The following is a 19,626-nucleotide window of genomic DNA, read 5'->3' on the forward strand; positions in this document are numbered from 1 at the left end:
TTATGTCATTGTAAAGTTACTGACTACTACACCCATTTCACTTTTTTAGAAAACATGTGAGGAAATACGAATACAAGTCCACACGGCCCTGGAGGTTCATTCCGGTCACTTCTCTATCTCTAAAAGAAGCTAATTCAACAGGCCAGTTAACAACAAAGGAACTAGCTGCCAAGGAACAGAGGCTCCCACCACAAATGACTCGAAGTTCCCTTGTGTTAGAATAACCTAGAGGTTCCAGCAAATGTGCAACGTTACAGGGTGGAATTCTTCCTCTGGACCCATGTCCAAGGCAATCACAAACTAGCTGTGCCCAGCCTAAGATACTTCTTGGATGAGCGCCTGCGGAATCCTGTGTGCTCAGCCACGTCTCTGCTTCTAAGTATCCCCCCCCCCAAAAAAACCACTACTGCACAACTGCATCATGTATTATCAAGTTGTGTTTCCCGGTCCACTTTACCCATTCTCCTGCAAGGCTCTAGGCTATGTTTCTGCAGAGGCATTTTCACTTATGACTCACATCCTTTGACAAACCACTTAAATACAAGGAAGCAGAGTTCAAACAAATGTTTAAACTATCTACTTAGTTTACCTTTTAAACTAACAACAAAGTAAGAATTTACCTGGTGCTAAAGTGTAATTTTCAAAAGTTTAAAACCATGACTTTCATGAAAATATAAAATGAGCGGATGCAAAAGCTATTATTCATTTCGTTAATTAATGAGGGGATCAGTAAAAATTCAAATAAAGGCAAACAGGATTACTAAAATGAATGTGCTAATAAAAGCAAAAAGATTGTGAATCTATTAGGAAAAGGCTTTGAAAACTGAGCACCAAGGCACTCAAAATGCCTCAGTGAACTAACAGTGCACAAACCACTACTAAGCTGTTTGGAACTAACTTAATAAAAGGAGCTTATGTTTTACTTTTGGCATGGTGGCACCACAAAAAAAAAAAAAAAAGCAGACACTAAAAATACCATGAACAAAATCTATAACCCTCTGCTATAGAGCAATAAAATATCGGAGTTATTTTTCTTTAGAGCAACAATCATCTGCATCCCTCCTAGACAAAAACATTTTGCACTATTATGTAAGAGTCATTTGCACAACTATTTAACTTCTACCCCTACAGAGTTGCCCAATAGCTCAAAGGAAAGAAAGTGAGTAAAAGGCTTACATCCCAAGTACCATCACTAGAGGATCCACTACACAGCACTCCACTGAAAAAACACCCAGTCATCTCTTTTGCTCATTTACAAGTCATGGACAGTATTTCCATCTTAGGTTACAGTTGGTTCTAACAGGAGTAGAGCAAAAAAAATCACACCAGGCGGGAGGAGGGATACAGGGGCAGCTACAATCAAGGAGTATTTTCATCAAGAACTGCAGAGCGGGCATTACCAGCAAAGGTACACCGAAGAGGACACTTTAATACACTGCTACTATGTAACTTGGTATAACATTTCTGGAAAGCCACCTGGTAACACGTACTAGAAACTGCTCGTATCTTTGAAAAAAAATTTTTTGTATGTTTTTATTTATTTTTGAGAGAGAGAGAGAGAGACAGAGAGACAGAGAGACAGAGAGACAGAGTACTAGTGAGGGATGGGCAGAGAGAGAGGAAGACAGAATCTGAAGCAGGTTCCAGGCTCCGAGCTGTCAGCACAGAGCCCGACGCGGGACCCAAACCCACAAGCTGTGAGATCATGACCTGAGCCGAAGTAGAACGTTCAACCGACTGAGCCACTCAGGCACCCGAGCCACATATCTTTGATTCTGTACCTCCACTCCCAGAAATTTTCATTCAACACACAATCAGATGTGCACTAAGATAGACACCTACCTCACAGCATTAATTACAAAAACTTAAAAACGTAAAATAACTTCTGTAGATTTCCCACCTTAAAATGTTTTCCAGAAGCCTTCACTAAGTCCCCAAATCCTTTCTATGTGATCCAGTTAATACCCACCATTCCCCCTAGGAGGTCTCTTACCACACTGCACTCTAATCTGATTTGCTTATCCACTTGCCCTATTAGGCTGTAAGTTCCATGAAGGCTTGTGCCATAGAATTCAATTGCTTGAATTTAGCATAATGCTAGTCAGTAGGCACACAGATGCTGGCTCAATGAATAAAATATTATGTAGCCTAAAAATACATACACGAGTATGTTTCCTCTATCTAAAGATATCTTTATCTAAAGATAAAAATTTAAGTATTAAACATTAAAATTATTATGACAAAAGCCTCAAGTTACCATCTCAACTCTATTGACAGAGTATCAAGACCATATGCAGGTATTTGGAAAAGCACCCAGACTGCCAGCCAAGAGGACACGCACTTCCCATACTGCTGGTGCAGAGAAAGGCACTGCAGTGTCACAGTCAGGAGTGCCTCTCTCTCTCTCTGCCATGTGTGTGTGCGCGTGTGTGTCTCCTGGATGCGTTATCACACTATGCATCTCCAAAGAACAGAGCTCTAAAGAAAACCGCTCTATGCAATTAGCTTAAAGGAAGTGTTGGATAATGATAAACATCCTTAATTGTGATACAGACTTTTTAAAAATTATTTTAAAAAGGAATCTGATGTTTCTTAGGCCATACTTCTCAAACTTTAAGAAGACTCATACAGGGGTCTTGTTACAACCCAAGTTCTTATTCTGTCAGCCTGATGTGGACCCAAGACTCTGCACTTCTTACCAGCTCCCAGGTAAAACCAATGGTGCTGCTGGTCGGGAGACTTCGATTTGGGTAGCAGTTCTTAGAAGGGCAGTTTATAAATGCAAAGAAAGGTATGCAGAGCTCCATTTTCCCATTTTTGTTGTTTTTCGGAATCCTAAAGCACCTGCTATCTCCCTGATGATTTTTCAAAACCTTTCTGGTTCAGGATTCTCAATACTCTGTACATACTACCATTTGAAAATAATGGGAAACACAAAAATAAAAAGAGGGGTCATCACCATAGATCCAATGGAAATTAAAAGGATATAAAAGGATTACTATGAATAACATTATGCCCCAAAATGGGATAATCTAGATAAAATAAATCAATTCCTTGAAAGACACAATCTGCCAAAACTCACACAAGAAATGGCTTATCTATCTGAACAGGCCTATATCTATTAAAGAAATGAGTCAATAATTTATAACCTTCCAAAATAGAAAGAACAATTTTCTGGTGAATTCCACCAAATATATAAGAAGGAATTATGCTAATTCCACACAATATCTTTCAGAGGATAAAAGCTGAGGGAATGTTTCCTAACTTATTTTAGGAGGCCAGCATTACCCTAATGCCAAAGCCAGACAAAATCATTATAAAAAAATTACAGACCTGTATCTTTCATGAACATAGCCTGGGTAGCTCACTCAATTGAGCATCTGACTCTTGATTTCAGCTCAGGTCATGATCTCAGTTGTGAGATCAAGCCCCAGACCGGGCCCTGCGCTGGGCATGGAGCCTACTTAAGATTCTCTCTCCCTCTTCCTCTGCCCCTCCCCAACTCCTGCTCCTGTGGGCACACTCTCCCTCCTCAAGGGGGAAAAAAAAATTAGCAGAATGAATCCAAGAATAGTAAAAAAAAGAATTATGCCTGACAACAAAGTTAGATTTCAGGTTCAGTCAACATCCGAAAATCAAAATGCAGTCCATCACATCAGTGACTAAAGAAAATTAACAGGATCATATGATTATGGGCAGAAAAAAACTTATGAAAAAAATCCAACACCCATTCATCATAAAACTAGAAATAGAGGGGAACTTTCTCAACTTGATAGACTACCTACGAAGTACTTACAGCAGACATCATACTTAATGGTGAGAAACTTGGAGCTTCCCCAGTGTGATACTGGCAAAAGATTAGACAAATACATCAGTGGAATAGTACGAGAGCCCAGAAATAGACTCTCATAAATACAGCCAACTGATCTTTTGACACGGGAGCAAAAGCAATAAAATGGAGCAAAGATGGTCCCTTCCACAAACAGTGCTAGGACTGGACATCCACAGGCAAAAACGTAATTCAGACACAGATCTCACACCTTCACCAGAATCAACTCAAAATGGGCATAAACTGCAAAATTGTAAAATTCTTACAAGATAACATAGGAGTAAACTTAGAAGCCCTTGGGTATGGTGATGCCTTCTTAAATACAACACCAAAGGTACAATCCATGGAAGAAAGAATCGGTAAACTGGTCTTCATTAACATTAAAAACTTTTGCTCTGGGAAAAGACAATGTCAAGAAAATGAGAAAAGAAGTCACAGACTGGGAGAAAATACTTGCAAAGCACACATCTGCTAAAGGATTGTTCTTCAAATATACCAGAAATAGTTAAAACTCAAGAAAACAAACCACCCAATTATAAAATAAGCCAGAGACCTTAACAGCTCACCTAGGGAGATAAGACAGACAGCAAATGAGTATATGAAAAGATGCTCCACGTCATACGTCGTCAGGAAAATGCAAATTAAAACAACATGATCACAGATACTATTACAAACCTATCACGAACCTACAAGGATGGCCAAAATCTCAAACACGGACACCACCAAATGCTGATGAGGATGTGGAGGAACAGGAAGTCTCACATTGCTGGGGGGGATGCCAAACAGTACAGCCACTTTAGAAGACAGGTGGGTGGTGTCTTACAAAACTAAACATATTCTTACCACATAAATCTGGCAATCGTGCTCCTGGATACTACCTCTTAGGTCCACACAGAAGGCTGCACACGGATGTTTACAATAGCTTTATTCACAAATGCCAAACCTTGGAAGCAACCAAGAAGTTCTTCAATAGGTAAATGTATCAACAAACCATCCTACAACCAGACAATGGAATTGTTATTCAGTGCTAAAACAAGGAATGCACTATCAAGCCGTGACAAAACAGAGAAACCTTAAATGCATAATAAGTTAAAGAAGCCCATCTGAAAATGCTACATACTGTATGATAGTATGATATTCTGGAAAAGGCAAAACTATGAAGAAAGTAAAAAACTAAGTGGTTACTGGGGGTGAAGGGATTTAAAAAACTAGGCCTACCACAGACGATTTTTAGGGCAGTGAAAATACTCTGTACAACACTTTAAGGATGGATATGTTTTATTATACATCTGTGCAAATCCATAGAATGTAGAACACCAGTAAACTATGAACTTTGGATGGTTATGTAGTGTCAATGTAGGGTCATCAATTTTAACAAATGTACCACTATGGTTGGTGGATGTTGATAATGGAGGAGGCTATGCGTGTGCAGAGGGCATGTGGGAAATCTAGACACCTTCCTCTCAATTTTGTTGTATATCTACCACTACTCTAAAGAAGTTTAAAAAAAGAAAAAAAGAAACAAAGTAAAATAAAATAAAGGAAAATACGTTCCCAGTAAGCATTCTTGACAAGATCATCTGATTTTCTGGGAGTAGATTACTGATACCCATACTAGGCTAGTGGATCTGGAAAGTATGAAACTAAAGGAAATTGCTCGAATGTCATCCAGTGCCTAGAAGAGCTCCCGGTACACGGCAGGCACTCAAGTAACTGTTGCACAAATGACTACAGTATTTAGCCTGGAAGAAGAGAAAACAAGAATCTAGTTAAGGTTTTTCAACATTTGAAGGCAACTAACTAGAAATCAAAAAAAAAAAAAGAGTCTCCCATACGATTGTCGTTAGAAAAAAAGAATGAAAGGTCTATTTCAGCTTATTTTAAATACACATTTTTAAGAATCAGTTGCCCAACAATGGTATGTGTCTTCCCAAATAGAGCTGCCTGAATGTGTTCAAGCAAAAAAACCCAAATGCTATGTTAGAGGAACATGAAGAAAGACGATACTCTGCCCTGAAAACACTGGGATTTCTGAGGTTGCCCTCCTGCCCTCTGCACATAGGATTCACTACTCACAACATCTTTACTAGATTAGGAATTCCAACAGCAGTTTACCTACTTTGAATATAAAAAATAAAGTTGCCTCAACGAAAGTAGCAGTTGGGTGGGAAGCCACAACCCTACACAGGACCTAAAAGTAAATCAAAAGCTTAAATTCTCTGGAAGTCATAACAAAGGAAATTATCCCACTGTGATAAATGAATACCTTCAAAGACGATGGTGTGATAAAGATATAGGAATACTCTCAGAATGAAATCCATTTGTTTAAGCATCTGTTTGCTACCTACAAAGAATAACTCTTTCTGATGGATTTAACCAAGAAAAAAGATAATAAAATTCATTTGATGAGACGCTAATGCACAAACACACCTCATTTTCCTAGAAAACCTCAAAAGACATCTGGTGTTGATGTATCAAAACCCACCGGTTTTTTGTTTCCTGGGCTTTTTGGGGGTGATCAATCCATAACGTTTTAGCATCGTGAATATTAAAACTGCCCTCGCAACTTCACGCGGTATTTTCAATGGTTTCACCTAAAAGAATGCCATTATTTCTGATAATGCTACCAAGTATCAATTGACAAGATTTTTTTTTAAGAATTAAGATCATTTTTAAACTCACTTCAGAAACTTTAGTTTCTAAAAGCATATAGCTATTAAAATGCTAATATGGAAAGATGATGCCACAGAGGCTTAACACCAGTAAAACACAGGAAATTGATTCTCTAGATGATGTGGAAAAGCTGGCTTATAAAGTTAATGAGATATTACTTAAGGCAAAAGAAACAATTTGGCCGTTAGCAATGAGGACAAGCCAAACATGTTTGTCATCAAATATAATGACACTAATTAAAAGAACGACAGAAACAAATATGAAAATCAATGAAAGTACAGGAAAAAATTAAGCCACCTCAAACATGCAAAGTGAAGTTAGAGCAGTAAATCTTATTAGCAAGTTAGAAATAAATAAAAGAGACTAAAAAGGAAAAATCCCAACAATTAGGAGTTATACACCAAGGGAAGTGTGACTAGTCAAAAGAAGTAAATTTCCTATTCAATGTCCAACTACCGGGGATGGATTTCTAATATAGCAGAAGAATGAAGAGGATTAAGCCCTGAAACTCGAAAATCCACCACTTTGTCTCTTAGATGTCCTAGCTAGCCCCAGATGATAAAAATATCACAATCCTTAAGCAGCAGCTTTGCTAGAGATTTCTTTGCCATCCACCAAAAACAAAAACAAAAAAAAAACCTTGCCAAGTTTTCCAAGTTTCAAAGTAGGCCTAGTGCTTTGATTTACATAACAAAAAAGCCACCCTGATTTCAGGAAAAATACAGTCAGAAAACAAAGGTTTTAGTCCCAGTTCTATCTCAATACCCATTTCCAAAGGCTTCTCCTAAGAAAAGGAATATTCTATTCCCGGTGTTGAAAGGTCATTCCAGAACTATTAGTCTATCAGCTGGCTCTTGCCAATATGAAGAAAATGTATGACAACTTATCACTGTACATAGATCATATATTATCGTTAAATACAGATCAAGTGTTAATCAAGAAAATTTCGCATCTGAATTCAGATGTGCTCCAAGTATCAACTACACACTGGTGTTGGAAGATTTAGTACGAAAAAGGTCAACTACTGCATTACTAATTGCTTATTCTGATTACATGTTGCAATAACATTTTAGATACTACATTAAACATATAATTAAAGTTAAGTTCACTTGTTCTAGCTTTTCAGTAAGGCTACTGGAAATGTTTAAGTTACATGTGAAATTACATTTTCATTGTATTGCATGGCCTGCTGCGGGCTGAACTCTTTACAGTAAGGTTTGTAAATTCTTTATTCTTCTACAGCATCTACTGAAGTATGGCCCATAACAAATACTCAAAAAACATTAAATGAACAGAGAAAACTTTAAATAGAAGCATAAAACAGCAACAAAGGAAGATCAAAATTGGCTTTTTGATTCATGTACCAGCTATATTCTGTTGGAGTGACACTAAAAACCTCCCTTATTTTCTAATTGTGGCAATTCTGAAATAAGGACCAAGACAACAACAACAAAAAACCTCTCAGCTGAATCAGTGAATTGGCATACCTAATTTGTTTGGGGCTGCATTATGTCCTCCCGGAATTGCTATTGAAGTCCTACGCCCGTACCACAGAAAGTCACTGTATTTGGAGACAGGGCCTTTAAAAGGCTGATTAAAGTAAAATGAAGTCCTATGGGCAGACCTAATCCAATAGGACTGGTGTCTTTACAAGAACAGGAGATTGGGGGGGCACCTGGGTGGCTTAGTCAGTTGAGCGTCCAACTTCAGTTCAGGTCATGCATGATCTCACGGTTCATGGGTTCGAGCCCCGCGTTGGGCTCTGTGCTGACAGATCAAAGCCTGGAGCTGCCTCAGATTCTGTCTTCCTCTCTCCCTCTCTGCCCCTCCCCTGCTCATGCTCTGTCTCTCTCAAAAATAAATAAATGTTAAAAAAAAAAATAGGAGATTGGAACGCAAGTAACACACAGACCAAGAGGCAATTCGTGACAAGTGAAAAGGCAGCCATTTGCAAACCAAGGAGAGAGGCTTCATAAGAAGTCACAGCTGCCAACACTGATCTTGGACTTCTAAATGTTTTATTATTTATTTTTATTTTTGAAAGAGAGAGAGAGAGACAAAGCATGAACAGGGGAGGGGCAGAGAGAAAGGGAGACACAGGATCTGAAGCAGGCTCCAGGCTCTGAGCTGTCAGCACAGACCCCAATGCGGGGCTCGAACCCAAGAACTGCGAGATCATGACCTGAGCCAAAGTCAGACGTTCAACCGACTGAGCCCCCAGGCACCCCCTTGATCTTGGACTTCTAGCCTGAGAATTATGACAAAATAAATTTCTATCATTTAAGCCACCCAGTCTATGGTACTTTGTTATGCAGCCTTAGTACACTAACACATTGTTCCAAACACAAAGTTTTCCAATAACCAAGTGGAGTTTTGGCTTTTACACTTAAAATTCAGTTCCTCACTCACACTAGCTGTATTTCAAGAACTCAAAAGCCATATGCAGCCAGTAACCACTATATACTGTACAGTACAGACCTAGAGATGAGACCAAACCAAAAATTTCCAAAAAAGAGTACTTAACTAGTTGGGAGAGGTGACCAAAAAGTGTGTTACTACTACATATGGAAGCATTTTTAATCTTTAATTTTAAAACAAAATGTAAATGCAAAGGACTGAAAACCACCACTAGGTTATTATTATGATATGCTGAGTAGATTAGAGAAGGGAGTTCATAGTCTAGAGCTATGTTTGTTACATCTGAATGTCATCACCAAGGTTTCCTGCAAATTACAGCTACTGATGTAGGTGGCCAGGATACATTTATCATTATGAACAAGTCCAACTGGAGAATGCTAATACTCATCTTTAGATTTTATTATACCTTTTGTGGCTTGATCAGCCATTTTCAATGGAAATCAAATTCCAGAAATATAAGAGATGGCATGAATACTATTCAGAACAGGATATTCCTGGATTCATTACCATTTAACCATGAGGCATCAAAAACTATGTCTACTATTAATAATTTCATGCATCTGTAAATAATAGTGTTCAAGAAGCATGGAAGAAAAACACAGAATTCAAGAAATGAAGAGAATAGTTCTGCTAGACTTGCCTAACAGGTCTGAACACATTTACTAAAATAAGTAGGTCTCTCCTTTAAGAATCAGAAAAATGAATGTAGAAATTCCAAAATGTAATTATCAGTATAATAAAGTTCATCTACTGGAAAGTATTTTACATTTGTGTAGAGTTCTACTTCTTAAAACTTGCTTTTTATACTTTATCTTTAATTTGCCCAAGAACTTCATGTTCAGATATACTCTTCTTTTATATAAAGAAACTAAGGCTCTAAGAAATTAAGTGACATGCCCGATGTCATGTAACTTGTAAAGGACTAAAACTCAAACCTTAGTCTTCTAGTTCCAAAACTTTGGAAGCTTCACCTTGTTAAAGCACTAAAACTATGACTAGAACAGTAGTATGTAAATGCTAGTTATAATAAAAATTGTTAATACAATTACAGTGACTTGATCAAGTGTGTACTGACAATACTTAAAATGGTAATTAAATTCAGTATAAATCTCAACCATGGTAATTCAGTTTAGAAGAAATAACTCCTGAGAGCATTATGGTCACAGGAATCTTTTTTTTTTTTTTTTTTAATTTAAATGTATATAATCTTTTTGCAAAGAATTACCAAGCAGTAGATAGAAGGCTTTCTAGCATAAAATTTATTTATGATGATCAGATTAAGTGGAGAAAATAAAATGGGGCTTTAAAACCAGAGTTTATTTTTAAGTGAATAATGTTTCATATCTAATTGCTTTATTTTTTATTCCATCAGATCCATTTAAGAGTGACATAAAAGTGATTTATTTAGAATGTCAAGAGTCAACATTAAGGGGGATTTAAAAAGTGAGAAACAACCGAACTAGATTTAAAGAGGGTCACCTGCTCAGTCAGTTGAGCATCCAACCTTTGGTTTCAGCTCAGGTCGGTTCGTGAGATCGAGCCCTGGGTCAGGGTGTCTGTGCTATCAGCACCGAGTCTGCTTGGGATTCTCTCTCTCCCTGTCTCTGCTTCTCTCTCTCAAAATAAATAAATAAGCATTAAAAAATTTAAAATAAAAAGACTGAAGAATGCACAGTCGGTCCAAGTTTGGAATGAGCAACTAGAAAAGGTATTTTGCAACAGTGGGAAAATTTAAATATGGATGGGTACTATGAAATTTTATATGGGGAAAATGGAGTTATGAATTGAACAAAACAACTTACAGTATGTTCTCATTTAGGTTTAAAATACCTAACTGTATAATTATACACAACAAATATCTGGAGGGATATAAATACACATACACCACTTACACATACATGGTAGGAACAGTTATAATCTCTCAGAAGCTCGAATATGGCGTTTTTACTTCATTTTTGTTTATCTGTATCTTCTAAATTTTTATGATGCATATGTACCATGTTGTAAAAATAAAAATTTAAAAATAACATCAGTATTTTTATTAAGCCAAAAATGAAAAACCTCTCCATTTGCTGTGTCTCACGTTTGTGAAATAAGCACATGTGAAATAACTATCTCGAAGATGGTTTGACTCTTGTTATTTTCGCTGTGAGGTGTTTAAAATAAATCAAGTTTACTTTCAAACATATGGAGCTCTGAATATAAACCTTCACGATAAAAAAAAAAAAATCAAATGATCACAGACACTGAAGAACAAAGCAAGGAAAAGTCCCTATTTATAAAAGTATTTTGAAAAGCCATCCCTCTATTTAGAGAGTTTAAAACAGCAGTTGCATGCTCATGCCAGTTAAATATTATTCATCATGAATCTGAAACCTTTAGATAAAAAGAAGGCAATGAAAAAATAAAAATGTTTGTATTCTTCCCATACAACAGCGTTAAAATGCTTTACAGGTATTCTCAATCTTCACAATCACCGTCCTTGGAAAGTCTCATTCTCCCTATTTCATTGATGAGAAAACTCAAGATTTAAAGAACTGGATCCAGAATATATTACCTACTTAGCAATCATTTTGCAATACTGAACACATACATCAAATTATTAAGCTGTACCCCTAAGACTAATACCATGTTATGTAAATTATACCTCAATTTTTAGAAAAACAAAAACTCCCACAAACTGATTTTTAAATTTTCTTGAAATGTTTATTTTTGAGACTGCACACCCATGCAAGCTGGAGAGGGTCAGACAGAGAGGGGTATAGAGGATCTGAGGCGGGCTTAGCGCTGACAGCAGAGCAGAGAACCTGATGCAGGGCTCGAACCGGCAAACAGTGAGATCAAGACCTGAGCCAACGTCAATCACTGAACCAATGGAGTCATCCAGGCACCCCCTACAAATTGATTTTTTTAAAAAGGAAGGATGGGGTACCTGGGTGGCTCATAAAAATGAAGACTCTTGATCTCAGGGTCATGAGTCCAAGCCCTATGTTGGATGTATGCTTAAAAATAAAAATGTAAATAAAATTTAAAAAGCCCCCCCCACTAGAAAAATGCAAGAATCATAAATATTTCACAAAATATCTGCAAAAAGGCCAGTAAACATGTGAAAGATTAGCATTCTGACATAAAGGAAATCTAAATTAAAATCACAGGGATACCTCTACACACCCACCAAATGGATAAAATTTAAGACTAATTCCAAGGACTGGAAAAGAACATTCTAGGGGGTAAATTGAGTGTGAGCTAAGGCAAGAATATCAAAGCGGGAACAAATGTTCACAAAAGTAAACAGCGGGTAGTTTACTTGGCTTGGGCACAGAGGGGGGAAATAAAAATGTATTCTGGAAAAGTAACTAGGATTCAGAACTTGGAGGGTCTTCAAGTCCAAGAGAAGGACTCTAACCCATATAGGATCAGCGAACCGTGACACGGATGACAGCGTTGTACAGAATGTTCCAAGTGGGGAGGATACAGACACTTTATCATCTTCTACCTTGCACTGAATTTCTCTCTCCTCACCAATCTGGTTTTGCCCTCCTTGCTCAACCCCAATCTCCACCTGCACTCTCCAATCTCATCAGACCTCTTTCCCTTCTCTCACCACCAGGTCAGAAGAGGCACATCACCTGCGCTGCTCTTCTGCTTACCTGAGCCTTCTCTCAATTAAAGCCAGTGCTTTTGCAGAGATGCAGCCGAGGTCTCTCCACCCCTAGGTTTCCTGCCTACTCCAAACTGCCCTCATCTCCTTCCCCCGAGCCCCAACCTTCCCTGTGTAGGTTCCTGTAATACATAATTCAACATCTAACTAGAATGCATCTTGTTTTGTTCTCAACTCTCCAACCAGACCATAAATTCATGGACAGAAGGGATCACCCCTTTCCCTTTTGCACCCCCGCAGCACCTACCACCAAAGAATACACACTAGCTAGTGGTTGGTGCCTCTTGATAACAAATGCAAACACACCCTTTCATCTAACAATTCCACTTCTAGAAATTTATCCTACAGATGTATTCATATATATGCAAAAACACTATGATCAAAGATATGCATTGCAGATTATAACAAACACTAGAAAAAACCTAAATGTCTATTAAGAAAGACTACTTCATTGGATACTGTACTGCCTATTAAAAAGCAAAACGTGGGGTGTTGTATGAAACAAGGTCAGCACTTCCCTCGACGAGGACGAAAGAGACCCTCAGGCTTAACAATGACGCACACACACTTAAGGCACTGCCACCTACAACCTGGCATCTAACCATCATTTTTCTTTTTTAATCATTAGTTTCACACCTGAAACTAATTCCATGTTAACTACAGTAGAAATAAAAACAAAACAAAAAAACTTAGGACATCTACATACACAGATCCTAACAAGTGAAAAAAAAGTTGCAGGAAAAAGGTAAAACAGGTCCTATCTTACATATATACACATAGACACATAATCTATAAAAACATGAAATTTTAGAATGATAATCTCTGGCATGTAGGATGGACTTTTTCACTTTGGAAACTTCTGTTTGGAAAAAAACAAGTTGAACAAGGAAGACATGCTACGTATGTAGGGAAAACTACCTATATATTTTCACTCACTGCCCCTTAACAGTAATTTATAGTTTATACCATGAATCCATTTTCTCTAAAACAAGAGTAATAATATGCAGAGGTGTATGTACCAAAATGAATATTTAGAACACATGCCAACGGTTAGTAGTGGTTATTTCTAGAAGAGGGATTTCAGGAAACTTTCCTAATTTATATCAGAGGTTTTTCTTTAATAAGCACTTACTTTAGTCACCAAAAGAAATTTTTTTTAATTAAAATCTCTTTCTCTGAGCTAGGATCCCAGAGAGATCAGCATGTCGGTCCACTTGGCAAGGAGTTACGAGGCCCAGCTTAGCTGTGGGACTGCCCACTGGTACTAAATCTGAGTAAGCATCACAGATCACTGAGGTCTACAAATTAGACCCACAGAAGTTACCAACTGAAAAACTACTTCTCTACTAGGGAAGTACTAAATGTCTGTTTGATGAAGGGAATGCCTCTCATGTAAAGTGAAACTTAAATAGTTACTGAATCACTGTAAAAGGCCAGGCAGTGCACTGGTTCCTCATAATACACTCACTGTTCTGTTTTTGAAGATCTCTTAGGTATTCAGAGTCAACCGTAAACTTGCCTGAGATAAGGCAGAAATCCCCACATCCTTCCACCCTCAGTGGAGGAAGAAATGAGGAGAACCGCTAGATCAGAGAATCTCCCAAGGGAACGCTGGATTCTGTGAGGGCAGATCTGTGCTTCATAAAGATCTCACAGCCACTGTCCATGCCCTTCTCTAGCAAGGAGCTTACAGGTGTCTGACCTGAGGAGTCCAGGCCTTCTCCACTATACCTTCCATAAAAACAGAGCAAGCAGAACTGCTTGTTTTTCCTACAATTTATTGCTCCAAATTTTTCCCATCTCAGCACTGACCCTAAGATGCAACTGCTATCTTGTCTTCCCCTTAGACTTGCTCGATAACAATAGCTTATCAGTATGGACGCTAAGTGCTTTATATGCATTACAACTAATTTATACTCCCAATAACCCTGTGAAGTATTTGCATTTTATCTGTGAAAAACCTGAAATACAAGGTCTGATAACTGGCGCTAAAAAGAAAACCACAGGCTCAAATGAGAGTCACTTAGGCTATCAGGAACTATCCAGTGGGCACCCATGAGGTGATGTGTTTAGATGGGCAGTTCTCCATCCCCCAAAGGAAGGTGACCTCATCCGAAATAATCCTTTTTCTGTTGATTTCCTTGTCCCCCTTTAAAATCCTTTCCCTTTCCACAGCCCTCTGGAGCTGGGATGCTGCTGAGAATTTCAGGAATTGGTTAATAAAGCCAATGACATCTTGAAAATTCACTCGGGGGGCGCCTGGGTGGCTCAGTCGGTTAAGCGTCCGACTTCGGCTCAGGTCATGATCTCACAGTTCGTGAGTTCCAAGCCCCACGTCGGGCTCTGTGCTGACAACTCAGAGCCTGGAGCCTGTTTCCGATTCTGTGTCTCCCTCTCTCTCTGACCCTCCCCCATTCATGCTCTGTCTCTCTCTGTCCCAAAAATAAACGTTTTAAAAAAAAAAAAAAAAAAAGAAAATTCACTCGGTTGAATTTTTGTTATTAAACACTGTAAGTAGTGGCAAAACTAGGGTTTAAACCAAGAGATTCAGATTCCCTGACTCAAGCTTTACTATACTACACTATCTCTACGATCTATTTCTTTCAACCTAGAAAACACGAGAAACCTTCAGTCAGCTGTTGCCACAAAACGAACAAATCTTTTCGAATTTCTAAAAACTGAGTTTTATTCAAGGCCAACTCAAAACAGTTGCCCTGGATACATGACTGTCACAAAGAAGAGAGTGCTCCAGCAAAGGAACATTTGGTGTAGGGTTATCAGTATTTTTTACTTAAAAGGTTACAAACCACCAGACAAAGGAGGTTTCAGAAAGTTGCAGACCTTAAATTTCTAGAAGATGCAGGACTTTAATTTTATGGGGACCAGGGAAGGGTCTTCCTTTTTTCTTACCTTTTATGTTCAGAACGCTCCTTTCTGGTTTTACCTAACAGATGTACAATCTGTGCTCGGGTCACAAATAGAACCCATGCTTTGAGGTTCTGCAGAGTCAGTCTGACCTCAGTAAATGTTAAAGTATAGCTTCCCAAGGAGCCCAGGAGCGGGGCCCAAATATATAAAAAGTTGAAAATTTCCTTGATCACAGTAAAGCGCTTATGTTTTCACAACACAACTGATCAACAAGCCACATGGATCAAGTGTCGACTTGTGGAGATGCTGTTGGTTTGGCTACTACTGAGTACTAAGAGCTTGATTTTGCAAAATATTTGCCCACACCTTTTTTTTTTTTTTTCTGTCAAGGCTTTCCTCAAACTTTTGAAAAGCTGTTTACACAAATAATTCAACGCTCGACCTTTTAACAAGGGTCAAACAGATCTGGGTTCAGATTCTAGCTCTGCTACTGCTTTCCTTCTCTTGCAAGTAAGGTATGAGCGTCTATGTGAAAAACTCAGCCTAGTGAAGGAATGCAGAGTTAAGAAGTCAAAGTCCCCCACTTCTATTCTTTGTTCTACCATCAATACTTCCAGGTTGTGGAACTGGACAAGTTCAAATCACATTCAGTACCCTAACAAAGCCCATTTATTCATGTGTTTATAGTAAACTTTAAATTATGCATTGTGGGGGCACCTGGGTGGCTCAGTCCGTTAAGCCTCGGACTTAGGCTCAGGTCTTGATCTCATGGTCTGTGAGTTCCAGCCCCGGGTCAGGCTCACGTTAGGCTCTATGCGGACAGCTCTGAGCCTGGAGCCTGTTTCGGATTCTGTTTCCTTCTCTCCCTACTCCCTCCAGGCTCCTGCTGTCTCTGTCCCTCAAAAATAAATAAATGTTAAAAAAAAAAAATTTTTTTTAATAAGATAAATTATGCATTCTGTTTAAATTTATGAACTGATAAAAGAGAAGCTCTACACCAGTAGAAACTGGTAAAGAAATATATTAAGAAAGGATTGGAGCACGTGCGTGGCTCAGGAACCAGCTGAGTTGCTTAAGCATCCAATTCTCGGCTTTGGCTCAGGTCATGATCTCACTTTTCGTGGTCTGGAGGCCCGGGTCGAGCTCTGCAGCCGGACAGCCTGGAGCCCGCTTCGGAGTCTCCCTCGCCCCCTCTCTGCCCCTCCCCCACCCGCAGTATCTCTCAACCAAAAGAAAGGTGCAATTACGCAGGCGCATGAACGCAGCCTCACCAAAATTCTGCTTTCCATCCAGCACCCTGTGAATTACAGTAATTTTGAGCTTTAACATAATAAAAATCCTCAAGTGAGTGTTACGGCTTTAAAGTGCTTTGTATGGCCACTTTGTAACCTTTTATTGCAGAAGGTGACTGCCTTCAACCCCCTCGGTGTCTCCTAATCTAGTTCCACACCAGCTCAAGCGGTCAGAGGCCTAGGGGCTAACGTTGCAGGCGGCGCGGCCTCTTCCCCAGGTGGACCGCATCTAGTTAACCAAAGTCACTGGGTCCTAACAACGCCAGGTGGCAAGGACTAAGGTTTAGGCTTGCTTTTTTCAGGCGGGGAAAGTGACGCAGAAGGGAGGCTGGCGGGGTACGCCTAAGGCTGACAACTCGGGAGTCCAAGGCCAACTGCAAACATTTCTGGTCTAGAAGCCTCTCTGGGCTCCGAGGAGGGGCGCGTCAGTGACACCGAAACGTGGACAAAAGTACAGTACCGGTGGGAAGCAGGGGTTCCAACGGGGTAAAGGCATGCTCCATACCGGACTAGAGGCCTCTGCGCTAAGAGAACAGAAACGCCACGTTAGTATGTCCCCTAGCTAATTAAACAGCGCGCGAATGCGCCACAGGGCCGGCCGCGTCCATCCCGCACCCCGGCGTCCGCTTCCGGGCGGAGCCCCCGCGGCGCCCAGGCGCTGGCGGCCCGGCCCGCGCCGCCGGGCGGGGAGGAGCCGGGAGGGAGGCCGCGGCGGGAGCGACGCGCGCCCCCGGGGGCCGCCGCGCGCCTCCCTCTCCCCTCGCCCCGCCACCATCCGGGCACTGAGGAGCCAGAGGCGGCCGCCCCCTCCCCTCGCCGCCCGCCCCATCCCGCGGCCCGCGCGCCCAGGACGCGCGGGCGGCGCGCCGAGCGGCGGCCGCACTTACACAATGGCGGGTGGAGCCAGCGGCGAGCGGAGCGCCGGCTGCGCGAGCGAGAGCGATCGACCGCTCCGAGCTCAGCTGAGGAGCCTCGGCGGCGCGCGGCAGGCGCTCGCAGGCTTAAGTAACGGGCGCGCGGGGCGGCCCCGCCCCCTTCCGGAGCCGGCGGCCAGTGCGAGCCGCGCGTCCCCGCCGGGCCGCGCGCGCCCGGCGTCGCCGGCGGTCCGCCCGCCCCCTTCCTCCGGCGGCAGTCGCCTCGCTACCCTGGTGCTGCCCTCCCGCCGCCTGTGGCGTGTCTGCCCGGCGTTCTTCGCCGCAGTTGGCAAGGAGGCCGCGGTCAGCTCGAAACCGAGCGGCAGCTTCCCCAACCTGGCTTCACAGCCCAGCACACGCCCCAGTTTTCCAGAGCCCGGTCCCCTGGTCCTCACGCTCTCTGACCTCCTGCTTGCTTGTCAGTATCCTTACGGAGCACGCCCGCGTTCCTCCCCTCCTGCTGAACATAATCAGAGAAAGTTGTCAAAATTAATAAAGGGAAACCTCACCAAAGTGGAGCCCTCAGGCTGTACCACTTCCTGCCAATTATAAGAAGACTTGTCAATTGCAGGGACAATTGTCAAGTACAGACCCCCACGGAAGAATCTTCAACGGGAAGGAAGCCACAGTCCCAGGCCTCAGCAGGAAAAGATGTTTGTCGCATCTCCTAGCAACCCCAGCAACTCAGCCAATGAGAAAACTTCATCACTTTTCTCCCTTGAACTTCAGTGAACTTTCGGTTCAAAGCAACCCTCCCCGGCTTCCTTCTTCTTCCTGAAATAACGGTCCTCTCCTTTGCTGGGCTTGCCAGTGGTTTGGCCACGGGTTACACGTCCTGAATTGCAATTCTTCGCTATTCCCGGATAAGCGCGTTTTGCTGACAAAATAACTTCCTGTTTTATCTTTAAAGGTCAATAAAGATTTCGTTGGAAGAAATTTTGAACCGCATACTTACAGTTCCATTTGCTCTAATACTCCTAGGATGGAGAGCTCACTCTGTTGCCGTGCAGCCTTTTCCAAAACTGAGCAGCCCTAATCGCCAGAAAAAAAAAAAAAAAAAATTCTTACTGGAGGCAAAAATCCCCTCCCTGCACCTGTCACTGTTCTCCCCCACTCCCAGGCCCACCGTGGGTTAGAGGGATCCCTGGTTCTCATAACTATCTTGGAGGTATTGAAGAGAGTTATTACTACCGTAGAAAGCAAGACAGAGTCACTCGTGTCGCTGATCTATGTGAAGCAGTGATGTAAGCAGCCAAAGAGTAGCTAAGGCCGGATATGGCCATAAATACCACAAGCTGAGGATACCCAGAACTGATAACTAGCAAAAGCAAAGGAGGTCTGCAAAGGCCGAAGACTGATTAAACGCCTTTAAAAAGGGAGGATCTTTGCAGCAAACTGTCAGTCTGTCTAGATAACGGTCCTTTCCTGTCTGACCACATCAAAAAGGCAACTGCCACGGAAGGCTTTACCCTACTGATCTCTGAACAGAGATTCTCCACGGCTTGAACATAATAAGCAGCACGTGCCAAGAGCACACCCTGACTGGTCGGAGCCCTTATCTCAACTGCACACTCCCAAGACTGACTTTGACTTTGGTTTGTTAACTTCCTGCCCCTTGCTGTATCTCGTTTGTTGGGTGACTCTATCATATGCTTTGCTTCGTGTGACATGTGAGAAGCCAAGTCAAACAGGTAGCATAATGTCACTGACTTTGAAATCCTGAACCTGCTTTACAATTATGTTAATCTTGCTCTGTGACTGAATAAAGCTGACATTGTGGAAATTCATAACTCATGTGTGCACCTCCATAGCACGCTCGCGACAACTACCTAGGCTTTGCCTTTTCTAGGCGAAGCCCAGTTCTCTCAAAGTTCTAATGGGATGTGATTTTCAGACTCTGCTATCCTGGTTCCCATTCTCCGTGTTTAATGTTGCTCATAAATTGTGGGTCCAAGAACTAGTGAGAACTGC

The 19,626-nt window shown here is 41.1% G+C and overlaps 1 protein-coding gene and 1 non-coding gene across 11 annotated transcripts in view; one reads left to right on the forward strand and one right to left on the reverse strand.

The window, feature by feature from the left end:
* Positions 1–19,186, reverse strand: part of TPK1 (thiamin pyrophosphokinase 1) — a 348,661-nt gene extending 329,475 nt beyond the window's left edge. Inside the window, exons 1-4 of one of the 10 annotated variants that reach the window (XM_042926947.1) lie at positions 19,125–19,186; positions 18,611–18,687; positions 18,061–18,115; positions 17,202–17,260 (exon numbers count right to left, since the gene is read on the reverse strand). In XM_042926947.1, coding sequence (XP_042782881.1) covers positions 17,202–17,260; positions 18,061–18,115; positions 18,611–18,618 — 122 coding nt within the window. In that variant the 5' untranslated portion in view covers positions 18,619–18,687; positions 19,125–19,186. Of the gene's footprint in view, positions 1–17,201; positions 17,266–17,628; positions 17,730–18,060; positions 18,116–18,164; positions 18,421–18,610; positions 18,688–18,846; positions 18,928–19,124 lie in introns of those variants that run through there. The other 9 variants (XM_042926946.1, XM_042926955.1, XM_042926953.1 and 6 more) reach the window with 9 other exon arrangements.
* LOC122214703 lies at positions 13,071–13,194 on the forward strand. Its single transcript, XR_006200078.1, has one exon. It is a non-coding gene; the product is annotated as a U6atac minor spliceosomal RNA (small nuclear RNA).
* Positions 19,187–19,626: the final 440 nt, after the last annotated feature.

This window comes from Panthera leo, chromosome A2 (assembly GCF_018350215.1).
Source record: "Panthera leo isolate Ple1 chromosome A2, P.leo_Ple1_pat1.1, whole genome shotgun sequence".
Taxonomy (NCBI): Eukaryota; Metazoa; Chordata; class Mammalia; order Carnivora; family Felidae; genus Panthera; species Panthera leo.